Source organism: Mixophyes fleayi, chromosome 10, assembly GCF_038048845.1.
Source record: "Mixophyes fleayi isolate aMixFle1 chromosome 10, aMixFle1.hap1, whole genome shotgun sequence".
Classification (NCBI taxonomy): Eukaryota; Metazoa; Chordata; class Amphibia; order Anura; family Limnodynastidae; genus Mixophyes; species Mixophyes fleayi.
The window spans coordinates 23,134,263-23,161,790 of record NC_134411.1 but is presented as its reverse complement, the minus strand read 5'-3'; the positions used below and the strand labels follow the sequence as shown (position 1 = coordinate 23,161,790).

Here is a 27,528-nt window from a genome sequence, read left to right as displayed (position 1 = left end):
TAGAAGGGGAACCCGCAGAGTGTGATGCCCCTGCCATAATGACAACCAGACCCGGACTGGATTCCTCAGGGAAAATCGGCCCACAAGAAAAAAAAAATCAAGAAAAAATCCACAGTATTTAATATAAATATATAAATAAATCTAACGGGAGACCACACCAGACACAGGTTTTATATTTCATAGAATAAAGTTCAGATTTATTGATAGACACTTTACACAGTTAGATTGAAAGTTCATCTCTGTACACAAAGTACATTCTGTCAGCATATACAATTGATAGATGAATGCTCGTTAAAACAGATTTTTATTACACAAATATGCCATTTCTATCACCCACACACAGGGACGGTGTCCATTCCCAGTCAGCTTATCCACTGACTGGGAACGAGAGGTGATCACATGTATATTAGCAGCTCCTAGTCCAGTGTTGGCTAACCTGTGACACTCCAGGTGTTGTGAAACTACAAGTCCAGCAATAAGCTGCTATATTATGGCAAAGCATGCTGGGGCTTGTAGTTTCACAACACCTGGAGTGTCACAGGTTAGCCAACACTGTCCTAGTCAATGGATAGGCGGAGCATACAGATATTGGTTCAGCCCACAAAATGGCTACTTCCACTGTAAGCAAGTAAAAGGTACATTGTAAATATCAAAGATAAAAGTTTTACCAGACAAAATAGGGGAAACGTAACAAAAATATTTATGTGGGGTCAGAAATTGTATCACAGCAGCACAGAATTCTATGTGATTGGGCAGAGCATGTTTCTTGAGTATACAATAAGTGTCTCTTGCTTTTAGTACATATTTAGATATGGAGGAAATCAATTATGGTTGCAGTGCACAATATGGGTGCGTACACTGATTGAGCAGCAGTTGATTGGGGATTAAGTCAAAGTTGATTCTAACGTTAGAAATATTTTGAAAACAAACAAAAAAGTGATCATGAGCAAACTGGAAGCCAGACGCGAACAGCTGGTTGGATATGGATAGATCCAGTTTAGTATGACCACAAGACAACCAGATCTGTGCTCAATGAGATTGTACAGATCCAGACACTTGCGTCTAATGACCAAATCACAATGGGACACACACAGCCATTTACACCGTTCTGCAGGCAAAGCGCTCAAAACCGATTCGGATGCTGTGTATTTAGAGAAGTTCTACAGCAGATAAGATTATAACCTCAGTGGTCTCTACTGGATGTTATTAGAAGTATTTTTGCTCAATCAACAAAATAAAAAAATTGTGTATCTACATGAATACTGCCCACAGGCATAAAAGTTATTTTATTGGAATATGGTGAGTGCTGCAACAACTATTTCCTTCTTGCTAATGAATATACAGACTTCTTGTCAGTGGCGGTTCAAGCACCGGGTCGGGACATGTATTGTTGGGCAATGTTGTAACGTTTGACCCTTACCTAACCAACCAGATTGGCTTACCTGCCCCGAGTGCTTGGGGTACCTGAATCTACATTTTTCAGGTTCTCTCTTTATAAAGGATCATGAAGACAGCAGTTAAGTTGCATTTAGTTAACGTAACCAAACATTAGGCCTAGTTCACAAAGGCCTTTTTTATCTTTCTTATTTTAAACACTTTTTATAAACAAAATAAAACTTCCAAATTGTTTTTTGTGCATCATCCAAGAACACAAACTGATACGAACCGGTTCCTCATGCTGGGACAGAGAGTTTTTAAAAGGAAAAAAAAAAACCACAGTGTAAATCTCTTACATAAAAGTCTTTGAGGAAGTAAATTAGATGCCGTCTACAAGCATTTTGGAGATATGCAAACTGCCTCCATATAACTAAAAAATTGTGTACAATCCTTATAGGAGAAAGGCAACCAATCAGCAGACACTTACAGAATCGCCAAGGGTGGCACCATTGGAACGGCAGACACAATACCTGCGAGGTGGATGGATTGAGACAGATATCCGGGATTGCGATATAATAATGATAGATCATTCCAATTACAATGGAAAACATCACCACTGTTTGATTATAACAGTATAATTTACTGGTGTCTGTCAGTAACATTGCTTATGGATGACAGAATTACCATTAATCACCTTCTTGATGGCAACACATTGTTTTTGCAGATATACTGCAGACCACATACAACTCTCCAGTCACTGGCTACCAATAGCCATAGGAGTATTATAGCAACTTGAGAACCACAGATTACGCTATTCTCTGGCCAGCTGGACTACAAGTCCCACAATGCCTCCACAAAGATAGAACAGGCATCTCAATATTACATCCCCTTTAAAAGCTGTGCTCATCTATTACAAAATAAATATTATATGACAGACTTCAGCGTCTGTTCTTTGGAATCAACACTGCATTGACAACGTTTTCATAACACACAGGTAAAATGTTTTAAAAACAAATGCAGACGGACAAACAACTTGTACTAAAAACCCACCAAGAATGGAAAGGTTTCCCCCACATATAATAACTTGTTTTGACACATAAATACAATATTTAGCTTGAAGTGGAAATCGCAGCAATATGTATTAAAGATTCAAGACTGAAAGACTGAGGTAAGTACCTCAGAGGAAGACACAGCGCATGTGACTTTCCGGTAAATCTGGTAGTTTAAGGAGTTCTTTCAGTTTTTCTTTGTGAAAAATATGTATATCCTGACTGAATTAGGAGATTGGTGTTAGGAAGACGATGGGGCTTCCATAAGCCAGGCGTCTGAACACAGAGGAAGCAGCCATCTTGTGTGCTGAACCACTAACTGCTGCAATTAGATCATTCATTCCTACTGGATGAATACTCTAAATGTTGGTTCAGCCTACAAAATGGCTGCCTCTGCTAAGAGTGGGGTTTAAGGGCTCGCTCAAACCTGTGTTTTGGCTGCAGAATCCGCTACATGCAGTTATGTACAATCAACACAGAGATGGTCAAGCGCAAAATGGCAGAGATGAAAAGCTAAAATGTTACTGGTGGCGATGTGCACCTAGATTTACACCACGCCGTACGGGTTTTAGGAGCTAGATGGCGGCATTTTAAGAAGAGAAATTTGCAATAGGAGGAATTGGGGGTTGTGGAGCGAGATCATTGAAATTAGATAAAGAGATGGAGCATTTTTAAGGGGTGTTCCACTCAGAAAAGGGCATTCATTTTGCATCAGCTCAGAGCTGGTTTCATACTATACTTTTAATGAGGTGGCATGGTGGTTAGCATTGCTGGGATCATGAGTTTGATTCCAACCATATCTACGTGGTGTTTGTATGTTCACCTCGTGTTTGTGTGGGATTTCTTCCACAGTCCAAAAACATACTGGTAGGTTAATAGGCTACTGATAAAATGCACCCTAGAGAGTGAGAGTGTGAGTTAGGGAATTTAGATTGTAAGCTCCAATGGGGCAGTAACCGATTTGAATGATTACTTATGTTCTGCACAAAGCTGCGTAATATGATTGGTGCAGAGAATTGCATTTATTTAATAATAAAAAAAAAAAAAAATCTTCAAATGCACAAAGTACCATGTAATAGAGGCAGCCCGATCTCTGTCCAAAAGCACACTGAAAACACCGATCTCCCAAATCAGTGCGGCTTTCACAGAGTTTCCCAGACTCCAGTCTCTACCAGAGATGAAATATCTATGTGGGATAGATAGTAGGATCCTCTGATCTTGTCCTTTATGTGGGAATTCCAATGTCTGGGAGATTAACGTGTCAGTGATAGAACATTGTGTCCCGTACACTGGAAGCTATGTAACAAAGAGCAGCTATGACAGGACATCCTGGCTTCTCATCTCCGTCAATCTATTGATCGCAGGCTCAAGGCCGGGGATCTTGTTTGTTCAGTATCTCGCTCAGGATTGAGTCATAGTACGGACTAAACACCATCTTGTTATAGTTGACAAGGCGCAGGAATTTCACAGCCATCTCTTCCAGTTCTTTCTGGATGGGACCCAGCCCTCCGGGCAGTACAGGGATAGATCTCTGGTTGGTGGCGGACAGGTAGCTCAGTAAAAACATCTGGACCCTGGAGTCTGCAAGAGTCATGTAAACACATTACTGTAACTTATCTCAGCTGGAGTCTGTGCAAAACAGCCTATTACAGAGAAAATAATATCTATATCCAACTCCACATCACCCTGGGTTTCCCTTTCTCTATAACTCTTTGTAAACTATCAGGCATTTACAGTCATTTTCTAAACTGTACTAGAAAAACGTCGGACATCATCTGATTGGTGGCTAAGTGTTCCAGGACCTTTTTCTGCGTGCCTGTGTTCGTTTAGGCCATAAAGTTGTTTTTTTTTCTCTTTCAAACGTGCCTGCACCATCTTTAAAGAATAGTTTGGCCCAAAACTGAAAATGAAGTTCTGGGTGGAATATCCGAAAAAACGAATACACAGGAGTAAACTTGTGTGGTTACCCCTAGTAACGGAATTAGAATGTTACTTTCTAAACAGCGCTAGATAAAGGACATTTAGAATCCGATTGGCGATTGTGAGAAACGAGCCTTGTTAGCATGTACAACGGTTTTCATTCACGTCCATTAGTGAGTAGAATTGCTGATATCTGTTGCTATCACTATAAGGGAGCACTGCCTAATGGCGGAATTATGTGGAGGGGGAATGAACAATATGCCAGACGCCAATAGAACACTTCCCCTATTAACAAAGTTATGATACAAAGATGTAGAACAGCTGTTCAACTACAATGTACATAACACCACTTCTATTAATAATATGCATTAAATACAGCATGACTAGTTCCTCCCATGCAGACAAATCATTCTATCACTGCTGAGACAACGTCATAGAAAAAAAAAAGGTCAAATAAATAAATATATGTTACCGATTACTCGGTGTATCTGGTTGGAAGGCGATGCAGCGCTCTGAATCTGCCCTTTAAGACATTCCTCTCTCTCTGTGGAGAAGCTGGGGGAGCCATGTTGACTGAGGTAGCTGTTCACTTCCACACACATCTTCTCACCGAGCGTAGCCAGCGCCTCCTCTGTCTTCACATAACTAAGGGTGGCATGACAGGAACGGAACATTAATGGACTCCATTATTGACACATGTATGTTGTTTTACAAATGTAAACCCCAATATACTGTATAGTAGGTGAGAAGAGACAATGGCCACCTGACTACTTTCTGCTCTGACACAGAAACAAGCTGTGTAATGTGTTGAAACCACTTTAGCTTTAATTCAAACTGGTTTCCATTTGTAACAAAGTTTGAAAATCATTGCCTTATGTTGTCTTATCAGCTGTCCATCAAGCCTATTTAAGGCACATTTGGGTGCGGCTCACAAGCCAGCCCTTGCTGGATGTAAACCCCTACACCTGGGAGGAGAGTGCATCTGATCTTAACTACATTTTAATGGTGTTTGAAGCATAAATCAGTGTAGGACCTGCACAGAATGAGGTGCCCTTGACGCTGGGATGCAGGCTTAATAGTTTTGATCAAAATATGAACCAGTACCTCATGTTTTCATTTTGCTAGATACACACAGATATGCCGTGTTAAGGATAAGCGCTGACAACAATTGTCTTTAAGTCTGAAAAGCAGTTTGAATGTGAAATCTGCTCGTGTGACACCATTTACAATGAAATGGATCTAAGGCAATGACCGAAGTGACAGTCATCTTGTCCAATCAGAAAATTGCTATCATGTCAGTCCGCGGTTTGAAGTGCTCTCGTGGCTCCTCTACAGTACAGCAATGACCACAGGTCAAGCTGCATCAAAGGGAGTACAATGAGTTATTGGGTAGGAGGGGTTCTGTATCCCCTCAATGTGGTAGAAATCTATCCAACCAACCAGTCTACTTACGGAGTCCCCACTCCCTTCAGTAACAGACTGATGAGATTTTTCATTCTGTCCATAAAGCCAGGAAGACCCGAGACAGCAGGACCTGCAGAATTGTGTATTATCAGGAGCAAAGTCCCCTGCAGGGTAAACTGCGTCAGTTCCAACTTTATCTCCTGGAACCGGATCTGGTCCATCACCACAGTCTAGAATAGAGTAATAGAACACAGCTATAGCTAGAAGAATGCCAATACAGAACGTAAAGCAATGAAACGACACAGGAAGCCCCTACATTTATATATGCATTCTAACAAAACAATTGCCAATTAAGGCGGAATAACCATATATTGTGTTTTTTCCAGATATATTGCAGTTACTGGCTGCTAACTATTCAGCTGTATTCTGTACTGCAGGATGTGATCTTCCAGTGTTTTCATGTCTGTTACTTGTTCAAGTAAAGTTCTGCTGTGACCAGACATTTATAACAATGGTCAGTACAGTTTGTAGAAATATAGGGGGTTCTGCTCATTAAATTCCTGCTGCTTTATTCTTGTACAGGTTTTCTGTGTGAATGGATCTATAAATGGGCGTCACACTGGGTGCCAGACTCACACCACAAATCACAAACTGAGCCATGAGTGGAAGTGGGCAGTCAGGGAGCAGTTTTAACATCATATTACCTTTAAAAACCCAACACCATATTTTGGGGTTTACTTCGTATTTACACCGATATTGTTGCCACTGATGGACACTCCCTGTTCTATAATAATAATGGCCTCAGGGGCCACAGGACTGAATGAACCATTGGAATATCAGGCATGGTATATGGTGGTCATTCATACCTCTGGGAAGGGTCTTTGCTCATGGTCCCAGGTGAGAAGTTTGATGAAGCCATTATTTAATACAGAGACGGGACCCAGTGACCCAGCAGATGCTCCCTGGGGGACAGGGCTCTTAGCACGCAGGTCATCAGCGGCTTCCTGAAGCCAACTAGTTGTATATTCCAAAAATTCTAGAAAATACAGAAAGAAAAGGAAAAAAAAGTGTTTCAAATTGTGTTATGGAAAAAAACATTTTGGATATAAAAATGTATTTCATATAGAGGTAAATTTTACACCCCAATATCCTGCCATTTGACAGAAGGCCGACATCACAACTATTGGGGACTCTGAGTGATAGATAGTGGAAGGAGCAGTCTGTGTTGTCTCTATTCCCCTCCTCACATCATGTCACTGCCTCTGTCACATGCAGACCTGTCCTCACTAACACATCACTCATCTCCTGATATACTCTGTGCTGCTGGGGACCCTGCTCTTTCCACTATATAACTCAGACTTCCTGCTGCCTCCATTCCACTCCTTACATCATGTCACTGCCCCTGTCACATGCAGTCCTGTCCTCACTATTACAATGACACAAGAGGACAGGCCACTGCCTCCCACAAGATCAGCACACTAAGCTATGGCTGTTATCCTAATGATATGATTGAGCATATTAAGGTGCTCAGACCCCAGCGAATTGCACCTTAAAAATTACACTACAGCCAATAGGGAGCCACGTGTGGTTACACCACAGCCAATAGTGTGCCGCGTGTGGTTCCACCACAGCCAATAGGGAGCCGCGTGTGGTTCCACCACAGCCAATAGGGAGCCGCGTGTGGTTCCACCACAGCCAATAGGGAGCCGCGTGTGGTTCCACCACAGCCAATAGGGAGCCGCGTGTGGTTCCACCAACCCACTGTGATAACGTCTAAACAGAAGTCTCACACATACTCCCAGTCCTCCAGGAAGCTTTGCACTCCGCTACTGTGGTATAATGGAAATTAAACACTTTACAATATGTTGTGGAGGAGCTCTGACAATCAGAATAAGGCCCTGAGCAGGACCACCCATATAATGAAAGGATAGGGGTTGTATCCTCTTAAATTGCTAAATTAGACACAATGGACATACAGAAAAACAGATACTATGGCCATTCTCCAAAGACAGTGTTTCTGTTTTCTTTACCAATTCTGGATAAGACTGTGGAGCTAATTGTTCTATAATTACTGTGTGAGCCAGGATTAACAAAAGGCCGCAAGCACAGCACACAGCTCTGTTGTTTCCCTAAGGAACCGATCACGTTGCTTTAATTTAATCAACCTGAAGTCTTTACTTGCCACTACTTTGGGGTGGTCTTTGTTTGGGGGAGAACGGGGTACAAAGACCCCCACAAAGTAAATGGAAAAAACACAATTAACTCTTTACATATCAAGAAATATCAATATTGCCTAAAATACGCTACAAAAGTTAAAAAGTAAAAATAAACTATGAAACACCAAAATCAGCTTCTACATTAACACTTATGAGCAGTGAGAGATACAGAGCCCTTTTCACACCTCATATACTAATGTACAACTTGTCACTTACTGCATATATTGTGTATAGGTTATATGTATGTTAGGTATATATCAAGCATTAGATCTGTCATGTGACAAAAAGGAATCTGAATCCTGTGTTTATACTGGAACCACCTTCAAAAAGCCGGCGCTCAAATCCATGTCCTCCATACCCTTTGTTTTCATGTCTGCACTTATTTTATCTACCTTGTATATCCTTGTTTTATGTTTGTACTATACGTCCCTACTATACCGCACTGTTGCACCTTACAAATCTACGGTAATAATAATAATAAATACTGGAAGACTTCCGATTTCCTTATAATTTACAATAGAGTAACTTTATCCCACATATATTTCTTTTAATATTCTTGCTTTACAAACAAACTATTCAACGGTTGAGTATTTTTTATTTTTTTTTGTGCTTTTGTACAGTGTATCTATGCTCCATAAGTACTTGTTCTTTAAAGTACCACCCAATATAAAACTGTAAAATACAAGACATGAGGACGTCATACTTGGCTGCTTTTCAAAGAAATCCTGGAACTTCTTTCTCTCATACTCCACGGACTGTTGCATCAAATGTGGCCGAATGGTGCCGATTGCAAAGTTGGCCATGTCTAATTTCATCAGGTCTAGGACCGCAAAGATGGCTCTGTGGAACAAGAAGGACAGACACTATTACTGTCCCATACAAACGTGTATCGCCCACACACTCCCTCCTAGAACGCCGTAAACCCCGGTGACGGCATAACTGGGGTTTCTGTATAGGAGAGTGGCCCTAGCCACCATCACTGGGGGGTTTCCTGCCAACGACAGCCTGGGACCTCTAAACATCGAGAACATTAATCTCACTAGAAGACACCCCTGCCTTCTAGAATGTAAGCTCCCGTGGGCAGGGTCCTCTCTACCCTATGTCTCATACGACAAGGATGTTATGTCTTAAGCTGAATCTTCTGCTGTTTGGTTACTCACATGGATGGTATTCGTACCGGTATCCATGCTAGCTGTAATTGCCATCTCCTCTTATTAAGTTTAATTGTGTTTATGTATCTGTTAATATGTTTATTATATTTATGTCATATCTGTAAAAGCCTTGTCAGGTCTTACGTAATCTATGGAACCCTATAAACAATGAAAATAATAAATACTTTTCTGTTGTTTTTGGCTTCTAACTTACTAAACACACTGATAATCTATAACCCTCCTATCTAACTTTGCCATATTAACTCTTAATCCTTTATAGTGGGCTATGGACATATTTAATATACTGAAATAACCTTCTGCCAGCTTAAGCGAAATTGAACTACTGTACAAAAAGATTTTGAATGAAAATAGCGGAAAATATAAATCTTCTCCAAACCATGTTCTTCTTCCAGATTAATAATCATTTAAGGAAATATGTGAATTGCAGAAAGACTTGTCTTGGCGACTGCAGACTCCCATAATGTGCTTTATTCGCTTGTGTGGACCGTTCATACTGTTCTTTAATCCTGGCGGTTCCCATTTTCAAAGCCAAAGATTTTACATTAAACAGTGAAACATTTTTAGTCTACAGTGATTTATGAGAGATTTGTGCAAAGAGTAAAACATGTTTGATTATATACACAAAAGACGATATTACCACGTCTTCCCAATAAATCTGTACGTGCAAGCCGTACGTACCGATTGCCAGAATGAGAACAGTCTTTTCTTTATGCACGCTTTAAAACATCGGACACACGTCAAAACAAAATATAAATCACAGAATGGTAAAAGCAACAATTATTGTGCTGCTATCGAAGGTAGATTATGCCCAAAACATTTCACCCCAGAGACAGGCTCAGACTTTAATGAGCCCTTGAACATACTTTACAATTGAAAATGTTGGTAACAAAAGAGAGTTACCATAATGTTCATTAAAAATTATTTCATATTTTTATATACTTTAAGCTATATAAGAAATGTAAATGTTGGTTACTGTATCCAGATTCCCTGGTGGACCCTTACTGAAACAGTGAGAGACGGGCAGTCTGTCTCTATAACACTTCATCTGCCAACCAGAAAAATTCTATCCTGCACTGAGGAGCTCTAATGAGGACAAAACAAGCTGTCTATAAATGGAATATTCTGTATCAGCACAAGCTAATGACTTGCTCAGCGAGTCAAAAGCCTGCCATGTAAATGACATTATCCAGAATGCTACTCTTCTGAAAAGGAGTGACTTAAGCTAGGTACACACTACACGGTTTTCGTCCAATAATCGGCTAAATCAGCCGACGTACGACCGCTCGTTCAAAAGTTGGGTCAGTGTGTGCAGTGACACGATGGTCGAAAGTCTGCCCAAATGGACGATTGTCGCCTCATTTGGTTGGTCGTACCGTTTAATATTTGCGTTCCAATCTCGTTTCCGCTGTGTAATGTGTATAAACTTCCGACCGATCCACAACAGTGAGTACAAAATTACAGTCATTGCTCACGACAACATGGCTGTAAAAAGTCGCTAAAGGGACGTCCGCTCTTCCCTTTATCGTCCTAAACAAGGCTAGTGTGTATGCAGTCCATGGACCGAGCGATCGGACCATCGGTCGCATGTAAAATTGCTCAGCATAAAAAGTTGGTGGAAAATTATGTAGTGTATACCCAGCTTTATTCTGCTTGTGGTCCAACACTGCATGCAAACAATGTAACACAATTATTAATGCATACAGTTTTACATCACTACGCTATGAGCAATCTGGAAATTTTGTATCCTATTTAGAAAAGAAATTAAAATATTTTTACTGTATATTACTTGTGTGTGATGCATTACACAACAATTGTAGTGTATGTATGTTAAAGAAATCATACAGATGTTTATCATAATATTGATACAGATCTTTAAAACATGATTCAGGTAAAAAACTAAGGAATTGTGTGAGAGAATACAATGCCATGTTTTATTGTTCATTAATATTAATTCCACCGTTTAAAATAAAAATTTAGAATGTGGTGAAATTAGATGATCTGGGGATCTGGATTCAGGGCTTTAAAAGCCCATTCCGGGGGCTCATCATTTGCATGAATTGGAAGTTTATGTGGAGGAGCTTTGACAATGAGAATAAAGCCCTAAGCAGGACCACTCATTGCCAAGCAACACATCAACGCGTCGGTTAATAAAACTTTGTTTATGCCGGCGGTTCCCATTTTCTTTCACCCCATAGGGTGGTGAAGGGATATCTGCGATGTGGTGGTACCGTAATTGCACTTTATGTGCGCTGTCAGCATAGCCGCGATCCCGACAGCTAATTGAATAATTCCCCTTAGGATGTAAACATGGTCCAGCATGAAGAATATACTCCCATTTCCACTATGTGAATTGGCTCTACTAATAAGAGCATTCATTACCTGAATAAGGCCACCGGCTCCTTAATGTCACGAAGCTTCTTGACCTCATCGTCTCGAGCTGGAGCACAGAGAGTCCCCATCATCCCTATTGTAAAGTCCGCTAGCTTGGGGATGTCCAGGGCTCCGTTCTCCGCTTCCTGCTTAAGGAGATCCAGGTCCAGGACCTCATTGATCTGATTCCTCAGCCGTGTGTGACCGGGTAACAAGAAGGAGAAGAGGGTCTTAAAGAGAATTAAATAAAAACACATTTTGTTACATTCCTGGAGTCCTCTACAGCTGTCTAACGCTGGCCGTAGACAAGACAATCCCGCCCCTCGGAGCAACCAGACAAGTATTCAGTATGGACACCGTTGTTTGGGTGCCAAATTGGAAAATCTCTGAGAGGATGTCCAGACAGATTGGGGAGAGAGGTTTGATCATGTGGTAAAGAAGGAATGAGTGGTACTTGGAAGGAGATATTTGCATTGAGACATGAAAAATTGTACAGTAACAGAAACAATAAAGAAATAGCAGCCGACGATGACTACAATGGAAAAGAAATAGACATATAGAAAAGAAGGAAAAAAGAAAAAAAAAAGAAAAGTTTAGTTAAAGGCTGCATTAAAAGGTTTTCAATGATGCAACGGCTTTGTAACCTGCCAATATTATGTACTTAGAGGCAATGGTGAAATCCGTATTACCTCTTTAACTTCTCCCAGTAGTATAATCATGTGGTTGTAAACTGGAGGGTCTTCATTGAACTGAGCCTCTAAGCAATCCCAGAATGCTTTATGTACAATGTCCCGAACTGCTCTTTCCAGACTATGGAAAAATGAAACAAGAGAATCTGGATTAAAGTGAACGTGTCACCTACACACGGTGGGGGCAGCCATTTTGAGAGCTGTACCAATAACAATATCACATGACTAAGTACAAGTGACATCATTGGGGCCTGGGGAACTTTGTTACTGGTTCACAATGAATTGAGGCCTATGCTGTTTATTTTCCTTTTTCCCTGGAAAAGACCCCATGCGCATACCCTGTACGTGTGCTAGGCAATATTAAGAAAAAAACAATACTTGAGGTAATATTGTCTTTAACGCTAAACAAGCAGCCGGCTAGATATCCAGGTAAGTACCTAAAAATCGGCCCCTTCAGAGTTTCCCACATCAGGTGAAGATGGACACGTTTTTGGAGTTAATGAAATATGACAACAGCAATGGCTGCAGATCCATTATCTCATGATAGAACATGGATCATCCTTAACCACAACAAACATGTCCCCCGCATTATTCGTGGAAAAATAAACCACCATTAATACAAGTAAGGTGTTTCTTAAGGATAAGTAAATCACAGTTATATCAATTTACGAAAACATTTGCTAAAGATGCATTCACTGGACCGGTTCCGATATGAATAACATTATTTAAGGACAATGACATTTCCTATACTGTATCCTCAGGCACCGAGACCACATCAGGAAACCGGTTGTTTGCAGGTAAACGTCATCTCTCCTAAGCAGGTGCATGAATCTACTGGCAGGAGAAAGAGGTTCCTGGGTTTAAAAAATAAACGTGGACTGTATGTAAAGCAGGTGACAGATTTACTCTGAGCTGTGTTTATTCTTGTGCCCTTCAAGCTAATCCAATTTTATTAAACAAATATTGCCAACGGCTGTTGGGCATTTCAGTAGCACACTACAATGAGGAAATGTACAACTCAACTGATTTATTGATGTACATTTTTACGGTGTTTGACTGCATTCAATGTCAGCCTCTTTAAATGTTGAAGTGGGCAATCTGTAGCCATTACAGGATTAGAGAGCTCACATTTCAATTTGCACCTTAAGCCCCTACTGCAAAGATGATCTTGCCTCACGGTAACAGTTTGTTCTGCCGTTCAAAACACCTTGAAACATTTACTCAAAAAGAGCATAAATTAGCTAATGCTTGTAGAATACGAGACCCAGACACACAACAGTACATTTACAATTCAGCCTCAGACTCGTAGTCTTATAGACTACCTGCTTCATAATCTGGCTGGAATACGATCACTCCAAAGAGCCGGATATGATGCGCGCTACAACGCAAAATCCAGATCACAAATGAATGCAGAGAGTAATTGATCAATCGCCAAGAGAAATCATTACATGTTTCGCCAGACCCTTTCAAGACTCCTACACAGGTCAACGAAGTTTCCCAACCATGACTGGAGACCAAATGACTCTTTGGCCAAGGAAGATACTCAATAAGAGGTAATTTGGCCGCTCAAGTCTTCCAAAGCTCCCAGCCCCATCAGTCTACCGGCAAGTTACTACAAAACTTATAAAGCTGAACCAAATAGTCTCACTGGTGGATTTCTTTCACATCTCTGTTAATATATCTTTTCCTCTTCTTCCTTTATTCCTTTTAAAGCCCTACGTTCTTTCTTCAACATCATTACATAACTTTTTGTTTCTCTTTCATGGAGTTGACAACAATAGTGATGCGATACTTCGATAATGTAAACAAAAAATGTCATAACCTTTTATAATAAAACATAATAAAAAAAACTTTTTTCCATGAAAACTATTATTGTGGGTCTTTGGGAGGATTATATAAATGGAGGAAAGAGTGACGAAAGTGGAATATGGAAACAATTATTATCCTTCTTTATAATGACCCAACGCATTTCACAATTCTGCATAGTAGGGCAATAATACAAACAAACATTGATAACAATACAGGAACATGGTATAATACAAGAGGTGGTAACAAGACAATGGCCCTAAACATATAATCTAGAATTAAATATAAAAGTAAAATAAAAAGTTATTATGAAAGAATACAAAAAGAAACCACGCAAAAGGTTCCTATTTGATAGAGGTCCGTGTGCGCTATTTAAAGAGAGGACTCCTATTCACTTTAATCTTTATTATAAATGCTGAATAAAACATGGGGACATAAGATATAAATCACAGACAAGATTACTCTGAAATATGTCTATATGTATTTTTCCTAGTCAGGGGGCATTTAAAATCACATAAAAGATAAAATGAAATCTCAGCCATATATAGCATCAGAACACTGCCACCTAGAGGCCAACTTGTACTACTAAGCAACACAATCTACGGCTCTGCTATGACCAATCAGACATGTAAATAAATCAGCTCTCAGACGTACTAGAAGATACTAATTGTGTCAGAGTAATCTCTCTCATGCCAGGAGATAGGCTTATTCGGTGTGTACATTGTACTGTCCCCCATAGGCCATAGTTAAGCTGGGTACACACTACAGAAATTTCAACCAACTTTTTATGCCGAGCGATTTTACATGTGCTTGATGTTCCGATCGCTCGGTCCATGGACTGCATACACACTAGCCTTGTTTAGGACAATAAAGGGAAGAGCAGACGTCCCTTTAGCGACTTTTTACAGCCATGTTGTCGTGAGCAATGACTGTAATTTCGTACTCCCTGTTGTGGATCGGTCGGAAGTTTATACACACTACACAACGGAAACGAGATTGAAACGAAAATATTTAATGGTACGACCAACCAAATAAGGCGACAATCGTCCATTTGACAAACTTACGACCATCGTGTCCCTGCACACACTGACCCGACTTTTGAACGAGCGGTCGTATGCCGGCTGATTTGGCCGATTATTGGACGAAAATCATGTAGTGTGTACCCAGCTTAAGTCAGACTAGCTACGCTGTGTCTTCAGGCGGTCTTTGTATATTTGGCTGCACTATCCCCATTTTTCTTTGACATTTGGAATGGAACGTCCACTGTCTGTTATTACCACATCTTACCTTCCCTGAGGGAACTCCATGGGTTTGATCTGGAAATCTTTATTGACCATAATCTCATGAGCCAAAGCCATGTTGTTCACCCCTTTAGCAGCATCCATGAGCTCTTCCACCGACACAAACTGAGGGGGGCTGGCTGCAACACAAACAGCAAGTCAATACATGCTCATACAATATGCAGACCCAGATACAAAATGGTAGAGTAACTTGGCTGTGACTGAAGTTAAAATGGAATTTTCTTTTTGCATGTCCTAATTCGATATATGCTGCTATCTATAGTCTATATTTAAAAGATACGTATAAAAATAGTCAGGTTCTGGGCGCTTGTAAAGGAAAGATATATCAATTTAATATGGATAGGTCCACAATACGCTCCGGCCGGAACGAGACAGCTTAGATGTGTTAAACAATTAACATGCATCAATTGACACTGCCGAAAACAATGATAATGGTAAAAAACACTATAAACTCAGTGTGATTGAAAATATGGTTTACAAGCGCCCAGAACCTGACTATTTTTATACGTATCTAACATTGTTGGGAGTTTAGGGGTCCCCCACACACTCTCAGGTTCGCATTTGGCTGCTTCATATATTTGGAGGAAGCGCAGCCTATCCCTCTTTTTCAACCACTATATTTAAAAGAGTTGTCTTCTTTGGAACAACCTCCTTCTTTAGTAATTGCTCTCTTCATGAATAAAATTTAATGGGATCTGTTGGGTGACGACCACACTTTTACCTGGTAGGAGCCCCTGGACCATACCATTTGATAGAGAGGGAGTACAGCTTCCACTACCAAGGGACTCGACTGGGAGACAATTAAAATCTGGTAGCAAGGGGTGCAGTGAATTCAGAATGGTCCTGCAGCCATCTAATCAGGTGCCACACTGCCTGACAAAGGTTACCAAATTGCTAGAAAAGGGTGAACAATACCTTAAGAAAACATTTTGGGCCTGATTCATTAAGGAAAGTAAAGCAAAAAATAAAAAAATAAAAGAATACATTTTCACCTGGACAAAACCATGCTGCATTGGAGGGGGAGATAAATTTAAAATGTGGGGACAGATATATAGTGGAGGTAAGGCATGTCCTAGATCAACTTCAAATGTCAATGTAAAAATAAAACTATCAAGTATTTGTGCCCTACATGAAAAAACAGTCTGTATTTTCCTTATGTGCAAAATAATAAACTTATCTGCACCCCTTGCAGTGTAACATGGTTTTGTCCAGGAGAAAAACTTACTCGTTTTTTTGTCTTACTTTCCTTAATAAATCAGGCCCATTGTGTCTTCTGCCTTCATACACAGTGCACACGGCACCATTACTAACTGTCTGCCAAGAAGTATCGCTGGTGACCAAATGCTCTCCATTGATGCCAAACCAACAGTGGCACCTGCAGACTATCTGAATCTATTGCAATAACAAATTCCAATTACTTTATTAATAGCTTTTTAATCATCCGATCAAAATCCCTAAACAATCTTGGTCACATGTACTTCTAAATCCCAGGGAAAGGTTGCTATGTATTTTCAAGTTATAGTAGCACTGTGGTTAGCATTGCTGTCTCACTGCCTATTTACTAATCTGCAGGTTTGAAAAAGTGGAGATGTTGCCTATAGCAACCAATCAGATCCTAGTTATCATTTATTCAGTGCATTCTACAAAATGACAGTTAGAATCTGATTGGTTGCTGTAGGCAACATCTCAACTTTTTCAAACCCGCAGTTTAGTAAATATACCCCTATGTTTCTAACTGTGTGGAGTTTGTATGTTCCCCCTGGGTTTGTTTGGTTTTCCTCCATGTGCTCCAGTTTCCTTACAGTGTCTACAAAATTACTGGTAACTTAATTGGCTTCAGACAAAACTGGCCCTAGTGAGCTTGTTTGTGCATTTGGGAATTTAGACTGCATCAAACAGGGCAGGAACTTATGTGATTAATTCAATATTCTCTGGAAATTCCTGCATACTATAGAGGTGCTAAACAAACACATAAGTATGTAGAACTGTATCTCCCAGCTAAATATGTAAGCTAACGATAGTGGTGTAATCAATCATTTACAAACAGATCCATGATGCGGTTAGATCTGAAGCCTCTGACGACACTTATGTTGTCGCTGTACCACTTACAGTTACTACAAGAATAAAAGGTGAACATTAAGCTATTCTCACCTTGGGGTCTGTTCCCGCGGTGTGGGCTTGGAGTGTTTTGCCGGATCCGCTCACACACCGCTTTCTCATCCGAGCGGTCGCCGCCGCTGGCTCTGTTGGGTTCACTGGACGATTCATCCCCGGACCGCGACTTATCTGGTTCCAGAGGCATGGTCCTGTTATTCAATGTAAAATAAATTTAGATTAACTCTCTGCTTTGTTAATAGCCATATCTATCTCCACCTGTATGATCCACGAAGGTGTAACACAAACACGTCATCGTCTCTCCCAGACACTCTGCTTCGACTATGAAGATCGAGGCAGCTGACCTAACTATATACAGATAGTTAAATCATTTAAAACTAAAACAAACTGTCACTGCCATAGTCTGAATGAGCAGCTTCTAGGTTGCTGGGAGATCTATTTGCTTTTTCAATGTACACTGCACAAATACAAAAGGTTTGTTAATTGGTGTAAGTGTAGGGAAGGGCTCTTTGCCACATCAACAGAATGACCAGGTTATGTCTACTGGCATCTCTGGAGCACTATAGTGTGGAGAATTCTGCTGGTACTCTCATAGGGGTCTATACATCAAGAAGATGCGGTGCAACTAAATATGGATTGCTGCACATCACAGTGATGCATATTAATGCTCTGCAAACCCTGCGTTGTCTTCGTGTTCTAGTACTTCTCTTCCTTTGAAAAATGTTTCCCTCCTGTACCTTGGTAAAACCCTTGATATATTTGAAGTTCCTATCATGTTCCCCTTTTACCTTCTCTGGTCCAAACTATACCTAGATAGTTCAACATGGCTTACACGCATGCAGAAAACATTGTGGAACCGAAATAAACTGTGATCACCGATAATGATCCTCTAAAAATTAAGAGCCCCATTTTTAATGGTAATTGCTGACCCAAAACAAATAATTACTCAGACATAATGGGAGACTTCTCTCGTATGGTATGTCACAATTACTTTTTGACTGCATTAATCTGGCTTTAGTGGATTAACCGGATAATATAATTTTAACTGCAACAAAGCCACCCACACAAAATACAATCTTTTACAAACCAAGCACAAGTTCTGAATGTATACTGTATCCATTGCCGTACAATTTCCCCACACACGATTTAGAGCCAATCAGAAATGAATCCGATGGCATTGAAAAAAATAATAGATTACTTCACATGTACAAAGACTTTCCTGTTTCCATTGGCTGCAAAATGTGAACTACAATGATGAAATGTACATTTACTGCAACATACACAACTTGATTGCATTGCACCTTCTCCAACTCATCCAAACTAAATTATGTACAAGTTATCTATGCAGTTTTGATGTCTCCCACGAAGTGTACAATTTAATTAAATCAAAATCTATGTCTAAATTGTATCGCTGGGCAGGTATTTTAAAGATACCCACAAATAGCGATTCTCTGATCAAAAATTAGGTTCTCACTGAACAATTTGTCTACCTAAAGAACAATCTCATCATCATTATTTATTTATATAGCGCCACTGATTCTGCAGCGCTGTACAGAGAACTCACTCACATGATAAACTTGCTATAGTGATGCACAGAAGAAGAGATCACCTAGTTACAGTCAATCTTCCCGCACACTTTGTGACAATGGTTTTCAAGTCTGGGCAATAAGCATTTTCAAACTTGGACTATTATATTTTTAAAAAAATACCTTTCCTATGCCAGATACGAAACAATACAAATGATAAGATTTTATCTGATATGATCAAATGGTGGGGAAACAGAAAAAGGTTTCATTTGTGGTCAATTTAAGATGTACATTTTTAATAAGGGGTAAGAACTGCATTATGAATCTTCAGTGTTACCGTGCAGATGTGGTAGATACTATAGGGTTAACTTTATGTGATAACGCCAAGAAACATTTACTTTTACTCTGGCAACAAATGATTCCAACTTAACTCTCAACTTCCTGCCAGAGGAGAACCCCCAAAAATCCACGTGACTCACTGGAGACAAAAGAACAGTCTCTTCAAATTGAGAACGACTGTACAATAAGCGTTTTGCAATATGCTCAGGCACACATCTATGGCAGATTCTGACATTAAATTAATGGGTTCTCCACTTAAAGTGATTTTTCTCCATTATACACACCCTGTGGGGATAATAATGAATAGGTTAGTCTATCCTGCAATGACTTACTATTTCCATCTATTCTATCATTGACCCCCAATGCTGGAAACTATATGGGCACAGAACTCAGATGTACACTCATGGACTACTGTAAAATGTCAGATTATAGCACAAAGGAGTATGATAACATTGCATTATATCTCCAGCAATAAAAAATTACATGTCTTCTGATGTGTGACAAATATCTAGTGCCCACATACATAGTACTTTATGTGAAGGAGCGTAAATAGTGCCATCTTATATTCCTTTGAATATCATGAGGTATATTTACTAAACTGTGGGTTTGAAAAAGTAATGATGTTGCCTATAGCAACCAATCAGATTCTAGCTGTCATTTTGTAGAATGAACTAAATAAATGATAACTAGAATCTGATTGGTTGCTATAGGCAACATCTCCACTTTCTCAAACCCGCAGTTTAGTACATAGACCCGCAAGACTGGACGGTTTACTTATGGCTATAAACTGATTTAGGAACAATTTAACTTCTTTTCAAAAAGCCACTTATTCTGTGCAGTGAGATGTCATGACTCCAGAATTCTGTGCAGGATGCGGAGTTCCTTATTAGTCATATAGAAACCCAAATTATTATTAATGTACAGAAGACATGACAGTATAGGATTATCCGTCCATAATGCTAGGTTCACTTCAGGCTCCAGACAGTCTGAAACGCCCAGTGCCTAACTTCACCATAACAGGAATAGCATTGATGGTTTAATGCAGAGTCTGTCACATAAAATGTCTGTGTTGTAGCATTTCCACACAGCAGGTCATCAATAACACATCTAGACACGATAGCTTTGTGAAAGCATCACACCATCTCTCAGGCACGGAAAGACAATTGTTCTTGTTCACAGGGTGGGCACTACCACTAGGTGAACTAGGTAATCGGTCATAATATCACTTACTCATCATCAGTAATTGGCTGGGGGTGTGGTGCTGGAGTATGATGTCACATCATCATATGATGTCACATCATCACACCTCCATTCTGACAAGAGTAGAAGATTCTGCACCCGTGACCCCAAACAAAACTCCGACCCAAACTCTCTCTCAAATTACCGTCCCATCTCTCAGCTCCCTTGCCCCTCCAAGCTTCTAGAGAGACTTGCCTACACTCGCCTCACACGCTTTCTTTCCGCAAACAACCTGTTGGATCCTCTTCAGTCTGGCTTTCGTTCTCAACACTCCACAGAGACTGCGCTGACCAAGGTTGTTAATGATCTGATCACTGCTAAGACTGAACGCCATTACTCTCTCCTAATTCTCCTTGATCTCTCGGCTGCATTTGACACCGTTGACCACTCTCTTCTCATACAAACACTGCAATCCCTAGGTCTTCAAGACACAGTTCTATCCTGGTTCTCATCTTACCTCTCTAATCGCTCTTTCACTGTTAATTTCTCTGGAGCCACCTCTGCTCCGCTTCCCCTATCAGTTGGAGTACCACAAGGCTCGGTGCTAGGTCCTCTGCTGTTCTCTATCTATACCGCTTCTCTTGGAAATCTAATAAGTTCCTTTGGCTTTCAGTATCATCTCTATGCGGATGATACCCAAATCTATCTATCCTCTCCTGATATCTCGACATCTGTGTTGTCCCGTGTAACTGACTGTCTTTCTGCCATTTCATCTTGGATGGCCTCTCGTCAACTCAAACTTAATCTTTCTAAAACAGAGTTAATAATATTCCCACCCGCCAACAAGAGCATACCTGACATTTCTATCTCTGTTGATAACATGACCATAAATCCCACCCCACAAGCTCGCTGCCTAGGTGTAATCCTTGATTCACACCTATCCTTTGTTCCCCACATTGACTCTATATCTAAATCATGTTACATACATCTAAAGAACATTTCCAGAATCCGCACATATCTCACACAAGACACTGCTAAAACCTTAATTCATGCACTAATCATCTCCCGCATTGACTATTGCAATTCCCTCCTTACTGGTCTTCCCAAAAACAGACTCAAACCCCTAAAATCTATTTTACATGCTTCGGCAAGACTGATTTTCCTTGCAAATAGCTATTCCTCTGTTGAATCACTCTGTATGTCTCTACACTGGCTGCCTGTCTTCTACCGAATCCAATATAAAATACTTTTACTAACCTACAAGGCCATCAACAAAGCTGCACCAACATACATCTCCTCTCTTGTCTCAAAATATCTCCCAACTCGGCAACTCCGTTCTGCAAAAGATCTGCGTCTCTCATCCACCCTCATTACATCCTCCCATTCCCGGTTACAGGACTTTTTTCGGGCTGCACCCACTCTATGGAACTCTCTCCCTCGCACAATAAGACTCTCCTCTGTTCTACAAACTTTCAAGCATTCTCTGAAAACCTACCTATTCAGACAAGCTTATAATATTCCTCAACCACCATCTTAACCTCACTACCTTTAGCCTGTTACACAATTTCACACAAGACAACTACCCCCGGAATAACATTGTTGTGTGACAGGATCATTTAGCTTATGAGTCACCCTACCTTTGCAGTCTGGCTGGGCCAAGATGCAAAATGTATACTTAACCTCATGTGTCAATCTCCCATTGTCCCATAGATTGTAAGCTTGCGAGCAGGGCCTTCTCACCTCTTTGTCTGTTTTACCCAGTTTGTTTATTAGTTTATTACGTTTGTCCCCAATTGTAAAGCGCTACGGAATATGTTGGCGCTATATAAATAAATGATGATGATGATGATGATGACCCCCCGCCCCCCTCTCCACACAAGGCAAGAAGTGAATCTTAACCCTTTAACACCATATATTAACCGGCTGCTCACACTTACCTCCCCGGCCCACATTCTCCTCCTCCTGTGCGTCAGTGAAATCTCCCCTAATCCAGGGCCCCATGTTTTGCTCTCAAGCAGCCAATTACCCCAATCTCACACTCCCTTTCTCCTGTGCTTTCTGGAATGCCAGGTTCCTGTGCAACAAACTGGCCTCCATCCATGACCTTTTCATCGCTAACTCACTGAAACTTGGCTCCACCACTGCCCTCTCCTTCATCCACTCAATCAGGACCGATGACAGAAGATGGTGGTGTGTGCATCCTGCTCTCTCCCAGCTGCACCTTGGGGGCCACTCCAACTGAACCCTCTCCCTCAAACTCCTCCTTTGTGTTATCAACCTTTCAGTCGTGGTCATCTACCGCACTCCGGGCCCCACTCGCTCAACAACTTTGTGGCCTGGCTCCCCCCAGTTGCTGTCCTCTGTTGCAGCGCCTCCAAACTTCTCTCCCTCACCTCCTGCATTGTCCTCTCTTAACGGACATTCACTTCCTCGGCCACTCCTTAGACCTCTTCTCTAACCTTTGCACTATTTCGGAGTTCTCCAACTCTCCTTTTCCAATATCCAACCATCACCTTCTTCTCACCTCCGGCACCACCTCCTCCCCCCAACTCCTTGCTCATCATATGCAATATCATCACAATCAGTACCACTACCTTCTCTTCCTCATTTTGAAACACTCCTCTCGCCTACTACTGCCTTGGCCTGTCCTGACCAGGCTGTAACCTTGTACAACTGTACTCTCGCCTCTGCCTTTGCCTCCTTTGCTCTACCACCTTCAGTGGTCCTTCAGCACTCCAAAACACAACCATGGCACTCCAAACTGACTGTTTCTACAAATGTTCTTGCAATGCTAACCGGACCATCAAAATAGAACCCATCAGACTAGATATCACTTCTAACCAGGACCCTCCCCCTCTAACTACCCAACTTCAAGTTCTTTTTCCCTCCAACCATAGCGGTTGAAGTCCATGGTCTTCTCTCACCCCCCTCTATTCCATTCCCTCCCACTTTCTCTCTCCCTTCCATCCACCTCCACCACATATTTAACCTTGCCCTCTCCACTGACATCTTCCCCACTTCCTTCAAACACATTCTCATCTACCCGAATCTCAAAATAAAAAATATTTTGTGTTAATACGGTTAGTGTAAAAAAATAATAAAATAAAAATGTATTTCTATGGCTCCACTCACAAGTTTAAAAAAGTAGTACGCCCATTATGCAAATGCAAAATCGACTCTTACACTATAATTACTCTGAAACCGAGCCCACGCATTTGTATACAGAGAATGCTTTTCTTACACTCTCTCCTGAGAAGTATAGAAAGCGATGCAAAACTATATTAAACTTACAATGTGCACAAGGACCCTATGTAAAAACACAAGAGGTCGTCTTTAATGTAATGAGCATTTTGCGAGTCAACATAAGTACATTCCTTGTTGGTGGAATGAACGGATGGTCTCTGGATTGTATTCCGATCCGAGCAACCGACACAGATGTTTTATTTATAACTTATTAATCAGATTATATATATATATATATATATATATATATATATATATATATATATATATATATATATATATATATAGCGTCTATATATTATGCAGCACTTTACAAATAATATGCAATCATTCCCTGCCCCAAACAGGGATAATAAACGACTAGACCTTAGTCCAAATTGGCCACACGTGGAAAACCTGACTTTGCTGATAACTGCATATATATGCAGATGTGATGTTCGGATCTCATTTTGTGAACTGAAACAATACAGAGTGAAGCCTTCTGGTTTAGTATGAACCAGTGAGGCTACTGGAGAAATGACGAGCTATATTTGAAAAAAATTTCAGGAAGATTATGGAAGTAGAAGGGGGCGTGTCCTGTTCTGACCATGGGGCGTGTCTAGTTCCACCAACAGGGGTATCTAACGCCGACCAGTGGCGTATCCAGCACCACCAGGTGGAAGCTATAGCACTTGGCACAGCATACCTCCATAGGGTATGGGTGGCACATCGCCAGAATCTGTATAGTCTAGCAGAGCTGAAGGGAAGTTTATCTTTATTTTACAGGAAGGGGGGGGATTCAATTTGGCGCAAGGTGTCCACGGAACATCCGCGGACAAGCTCACTGGGCAGTTATCTTGAGGAAACACTGTAGAAAACAGAAGTAATAACTACATAAGCCTGCTGGAGGGAGGGTGGTGGCCATTTTCATGAACTACTAAATGAAATGTTACTGAATCTCATTGGGGGGATTCAATTAGCTGCAAAGTGTCTCCGGAACGTCAGTGAGACACTTTACGGCAAACATTTGACAGAAATCCCCACTAATTTTTCTTACAACCCATAGAGGTACGAGGAAAAGTGAGAGGAGATTTCTACCATAACTGACAGCAGCGAGCGTAACGCGATGTCCACACACCACATCACTGGCAATTGAATTCCCCTCAATAAGTGTATAACAAGTCCTGCCCCAGTTTAGTATTAGGCTATCTGGATTAGGGGGGCTGGAAGACGGGTTTTTATATGGACACGACAGCAGTATTGGGATTAGTGGGCAGTGCCAACAGAGTGGCACCCGTATAATTTGGCTGCTAGCCCCAAGCATCCATAAAGGTTACAGATAACTTTGTCGTGGCAGACCTTGGAGCACTACAATTGTCATAATGTTGGGCCTGATTCATTAAGGAAAGGCAAAACTATGTTACAATGCAAGGGGTGCAAATTAGTTTTCTATTTTGCACATAAGTTAAATACTGTGTTATTTCATGTAACACACAAATATCAACTTTAAATGTCAGTGTAGAAATAAACTATCAAGTATTTGTGTGCTACATGAAAAAACAGACAGTATTTTCCTTATGTGCAAAATAATAAACTCATTTACACCCCTTGCGTTGCAACATGGTTTTGTCCAGAAAACTTGAGTAAGAAAACTTACTCAATTTGTTGCTTAACTTTCCTTAATGAATCAGGCCCATTATGTTTAATGAATTTAATAATAGTCTTTTTTTGAAGTGAAACTTCTTTGCTGGTACATAGTAAAAAAAGCATTCATGGAGATGAAAATGTGTAACGCAAGTGACATCAAACATTTCCCCCACGCACTCTGCGGGCATTACTCCTGTGGGGGGTGATGATGTGGTGCCCAGTGTTGCCCCCAAATCTCACAGGGGAGCAGATCAGTGCTGTGTCAGCAGGGTACCTGCTGGGGGATCTGATGCTGAGCCCTCCTGTATCCACTACCCGCGCACGACATTGCCTGCTATCCTTGCTGCAAGCATTTGAGCTTCGCGGCTCCAGGATGACAGGATTCCAGGAGGCAGTAAGTGCCTTCTACTGATGGTGGCTCCACTGCCCAACACAAATCTTGAGGGAACGCTGGGAAGCACTTCTGCCTCACAGCACTGGGGTCAGGAGTTTGATTCCCCACCATGGCCTGATCTGTGTGGAGTTTGTATGTTCTCTCCGTGTTTGCGTGGGTTTCCTCAAGGTGTTCCGGTTTCCTCTCACACTCCAAAAACATACACATAGGTTAATTGGCTGCTATCTAAATTGACACATATGTGTGTGTGTTACGGAATATAGACTGTAAGCTCCAATGGGGCATGGACTGATGTGAGTTCTCTGTACAGTGCTGTGGAATTAGTGGCGCTATATAAATAACTAATGATGATGATGATGCACAGCATGTCTGGACTTATAACAATACTGTAAACTACATCACAGGTTTAGTTTAACTTAAAATGCGCATGCTTGGCATTAAATTTATTTGTATTCAAATTAATGCATAGAAAAATTAAAACCTAGGGAGCCATAATAGATTATAAGAATTGCATCTAATATTCAATCTAAGCATTAATTTCATTGTGCTGTTGGTCAATACTAGAAAAACAGGGACTCATCCTTGAAACGTGGGGTTGTCTTTAAAATGAGGGACAGTTGCCAACTGCCATGTAATAACCACTGCTTCTCCTGCCTGGATAAATGCAATTAAAATAGAATGTAATATCATTACGTCATGTGTGTGGCCCCTTGGACACCAGCAGGTCATTCTGTTCACCAGTGACGTGCAGCCCGTGGACACAGGGACTAATAGAGGGGATGACTCACCCAGTGTGTATCCAGCAGCAATCAGCTCCCCCGATGACTGACCAGGACAATGCAAACAACACTTTAGATGCAGCACCCTGTGGTCTGAGGTCCCCGGTGATGGACACAAGATGGGAAACTGTCACTTCATAGATCTGCAGCAAGTCCGGGCTGGAAGGAGCGGCCCATTGCTGCTGTATTTACGGAAGCTGGACGGGGGGCTGCTGGGAAATGTAGTTTTCAGGGCACGTTGTGTGGACGGTTTTGCAAGCAAACCATGACACAGTGATTTCACAGGCCTAGGAGTGGAGGTGACTGAGGCAGGGCTTTGGGGTGAAAGGTCAGCCCCGCCCCCCTGCTACACTGGATGCCTGACTACCTGGGGGTGAGGTACAGGGCCCTGGCATGGGAGGGGGCAGTGGTATTCTGGTATAGGAAGAATACCAACAATAAAACTGAATGGAAGGAGTCTGGTTTAGTAAATAGATGGCACCTCAAACCTATAGTACAGACAGATACTATATAAAGTATAGTCACACAGATGTTTTACCTGTTTTTGCAATGGATAAAATATGTAATGTACATATCTTTATTTTTTTTGCCTATCCCAAGTTTTTTGCCTGTCCAAGTAAAATAAAAATTATATATATTAGTATATATATATATATATATATATATGTACACACACACACACATATATATATATATATATATATATATATATATATATATATATATATATATATATACATAAATATATATATATATATATATATATATATATATATTTTACTGCTCACGTTTTCATAGTCAAAAAAACGGAAAAAGCAGGATTCAACATTTCTTGCATATGTTTTATGTTGAACACCCAAGCATAAGAAATACACCCAAGCATAAGAAATATGTCAGTGGTTGTTTTATTTAATATGAGACAGTTAGGGCTCTCTTATATTTACTATTGCATTATATAGGGCCAACAGTCAAAATATAGGAGGGGAGGTGCAACTTTTAATGATTCTCTGGGGTATATTTAGT

General features: G+C 40.8%; 1 protein-coding gene across 1 annotated transcript; it reads right to left on the bottom strand.

Annotated features, from left to right (window-relative positions):
* Positions 1-168: 168 nt before the first annotated feature.
* TCP11L1 (t-complex 11 like 1) lies at positions 169-26,735 on the bottom strand. The gene is made up of 10 exons (XM_075188057.1): positions 26,515-26,735; positions 17,456-17,610; positions 15,291-15,423; positions 12,198-12,318; positions 11,518-11,738; positions 8,670-8,806; positions 6,617-6,786; positions 5,799-5,980; positions 4,819-4,991; positions 169-4,007 (listed from the first exon to the last, which is right to left on the bottom strand). Exons 2-10 carry the CDS (start codon positions 17,604-17,606, stop codon positions 3,793-3,795), a joined length of 1,503 nt encoding a protein of 500 aa, XP_075044158.1. The 5' UTR covers positions 17,607-17,610; positions 26,515-26,735; the 3' UTR covers positions 169-3,792.
* Positions 26,736-27,528: the final 793 nt, after the last annotated feature.

Bases quoted from the DNA above. Each gene is read 5' to 3' on its own strand.
- TCP11L1 (XM_075188057.1), bottom strand. From the start codon at position 17,606: ATGCCTCTGGAACCAGATAAGTCGCGGTCCGGGGATGAATCGTCCAGT. The intron at 15,424-17,455 runs GTGAGAATAGCT...TTTGTGTTGCAG, and splicing joins CCGCGGGAACAGACCCCAAG to CCAGCCCCCCTCAGTTTGTG. The intron at 6,787-8,669 runs GTATGACGTCCT...TGTATTTTCTAG, and splicing joins TTTCTTTGAAAAGCAGCCAA to AATTTTTGGAATATACAACT.